We start from the raw sequence: 2,381 nt of genomic DNA, 5'->3' as shown, positions 1-2,381 counted from the left end.
AAAAAAAAAAGCCATCAAGGAAAAGGCAAAAAGAGACGAGGTTTGGAAAAAGCCCAGGCTTAGAAAAGCCCAGGAAGGGCAAAATACGGGTTTTTTTTGTTTTAGAAAAACTACACCGCAGTATCGCACGCCTTGCTCTGCTCTGTGCTTATTTGGGGGGGGGGATCTATTAAACTGCAGCCGTTGGCGGGTAAGGAGGTGAAGCGGAAGCCTGCGGGATACGGCCTATCGTCAGAGCGGTCGGCTAACGAAGTGGTCTAAAGAAAACCAACTCGCCTCGCAAGAACCGCAACAGGAGAAAGGCTTCGGTGGTGCAGGACGTCCCCTCCAGGCTGAACCGGGGGCTAATCCGTACCGAGCCGGCCTGCGATCCGCTAAGCCAAGGCTTTTCCACCCCACGGATCAGGCCGGCGGGGGGGGGTTCGGCAGCAAAAAGCAGCTACGACAGCGGTCGCAGCGGGTTTCAAGTCCGATTTGCAGCTCCGAGGGGGAAAAGGGGGAGCTCCTACAATCCCAACATCGATTAACAGCAAAGCATCGGCGAGTCTGATGAAGGATGGAGAGCGGGGAAGGTTTTATCCAGCTCCAGATCTTGGCAGAGCCTTAATATTTACAGAAGTTTCCGAGTTGTGCCAAATCAGGGTGAAAAGGGGCCGCTGGACCCAAATTATCCAGCTGAGGGAGGAAAGGGGGAAGACCCGAGTCCCTTTTTTCTGCAGAAGACAGATTTGCCGTCTCCTCTTCCCCCGGCTCACTTGTTTCTCCACCAAACCAGGGCTGTCTGCTCCGAGCTTCGCTAGCCGTCGCGTAAAGCCCTTTCACACCAGGCGGGGATTAACTGCAGGGACAGGGGAAACACCACCAGCGGGGAAAATCATAAAATAGGTGTTGAAAAACAGCCTTTCCCTGGCATTAAACACACCCCACGAGCCAGCTGCGACGGGAAGAGGCCAAACCATCACCAGAGCGGCCCAAACGCCCAGGCAGCAGCGAGACGGCTTCGACTTGCAACCAGCCAAAACCCTTTCCAGAACTAGTTCATGTGATTTATAACGACGCTGGATTAGTTTCTCGATGCAAAAAGAAACCAGACACTTGTAACCTTGCTAAACGCTCGGCCTCGGCTTGTTCTTCCTTCCCATGCCTTCGTTTCAAAGCTTAACTCTGCTTTCTCTTCCAGAGCCCGTTCGCAAAGGGCTCGCGGAGAAGACAGCACTTTGACGAGTTGGCTGAACATCCTTCTTACTCCTGTGCAACAGCTAAAAATCTCTTTTTGAAATAAATTTGCCATAAAGAAAGGGAAAAAAGCTTCAGATACGAGTAGGAATAAAAGGAGTCTGGCTTGACAAGATGTCTCGGAGCTCGTCTCTACTCAGGGAACCAAAAAGCAGCAAGGAGATGAGGCGATGAAAAACCTGCGCTTGCCGCAACAGGGCTCACGGGGGAAAAAAGAAGCCGGGACAGGGAGGAGATGGTAGGGATGGGGACCGGCACCTCGAAATCCCGGCAGATCAGCCCCCCACCACGGCCATTTCGCAAGGGTCCGTGGGTCAATGAGGGATGAAAGCTGTCCTGGGTGGAGAGACGCCCAGTGCAGAGCCTTAAACTGGATGCCTAGACACGATAAAACCCTGAATTTGGGGGCCAGAAACTCCCTTCCCCTGAATTTTGGGGCCAGAAACTCCCTTCCCCTGAATTTTGGGGCCAGAAACTCCCTTCCCCTGAATTTTGGGGCCAGAAACTCCCTTCCCCTGAATTTTGGGGCCAGAAACTCCCTTCCCCTGAATTTTGGGGCCAGAAACTCCCTTCCTGGGAACTAGGGGAGTTTCTAACTGGATCGTGAGGAGGGGAACATCCACCTGTCTACACGACAACGCCGTAGGGAGCCAAACCCTGGCTTCCCGCTCTCCGGTAGCCCCACGAGGCTGGTAGCATCATCTCTGCCCCCCAAAATCCATCCCAAATCCTTCTGCTGCGGCTAAAAGACGCGGCGAAGGCAGGAGGGGAAGAGGAAGGGGGTGGAAAATCAGAGCGGTGTCGTGGAGATGTGCGTGGTTTACCCCGAAGCTCCCCTTCCCAAGACAGGGGAGGAGACGCTCTCTCCGCTGTACCTTCCCAGCACGGCTGTTGGTGACGGGGAACTCGCCCAGGCTGTCGTCGTCGATGCGGGGGTCCGGGAGGGCACGTTTCTCCAACGGGTCGGTCCTCAACAGGGCTTCCAGGCTGCTGCCGTCCTGAGAGATCAGCCCTTCCTTCTTCAGGGTCTGATCGGTGTCTGCAAGGAGCCGGTGGCGGGGGGAAAGGGAAGAGAAAAATCAGAGCGGAACGTCGGCACGCGCCGAGATCCCATCTTAACCCAGCCACGTTCGCGAGCTTCCCCG

General features: G+C 55.1%; 1 protein-coding gene across 1 annotated transcript in view; it reads right to left on the bottom strand.

Moving 5' to 3' along the window:
* DPF2 (double PHD fingers 2) overlaps positions 1 to 2,381 on the bottom strand; it is a 12,198-nt gene that overhangs the window by 9,002 nt on the left and 815 nt on the right. The window contains exon 4 of the mRNA XM_019470540.1: positions 2,112 to 2,281. Coding sequence (XP_019326085.1) covers positions 2,112 to 2,281 — 170 coding nt within the window. The remainder of the gene's footprint in view (positions 1 to 2,111; positions 2,282 to 2,381) is intronic.

This window comes from Aptenodytes forsteri, unplaced genomic scaffold, assembly GCF_000699145.1.
Source record: "Aptenodytes forsteri isolate BGI_AS27 unplaced genomic scaffold, ASM69914v1 Scaffold634, whole genome shotgun sequence".
NCBI classification, from domain to species: domain Eukaryota; kingdom Metazoa; phylum Chordata; class Aves; order Sphenisciformes; family Spheniscidae; genus Aptenodytes; species Aptenodytes forsteri.
The sequence above is the reverse complement of the archived record's forward strand: the minus strand, read 5'-3'. Positions and strand labels throughout refer to the sequence as shown.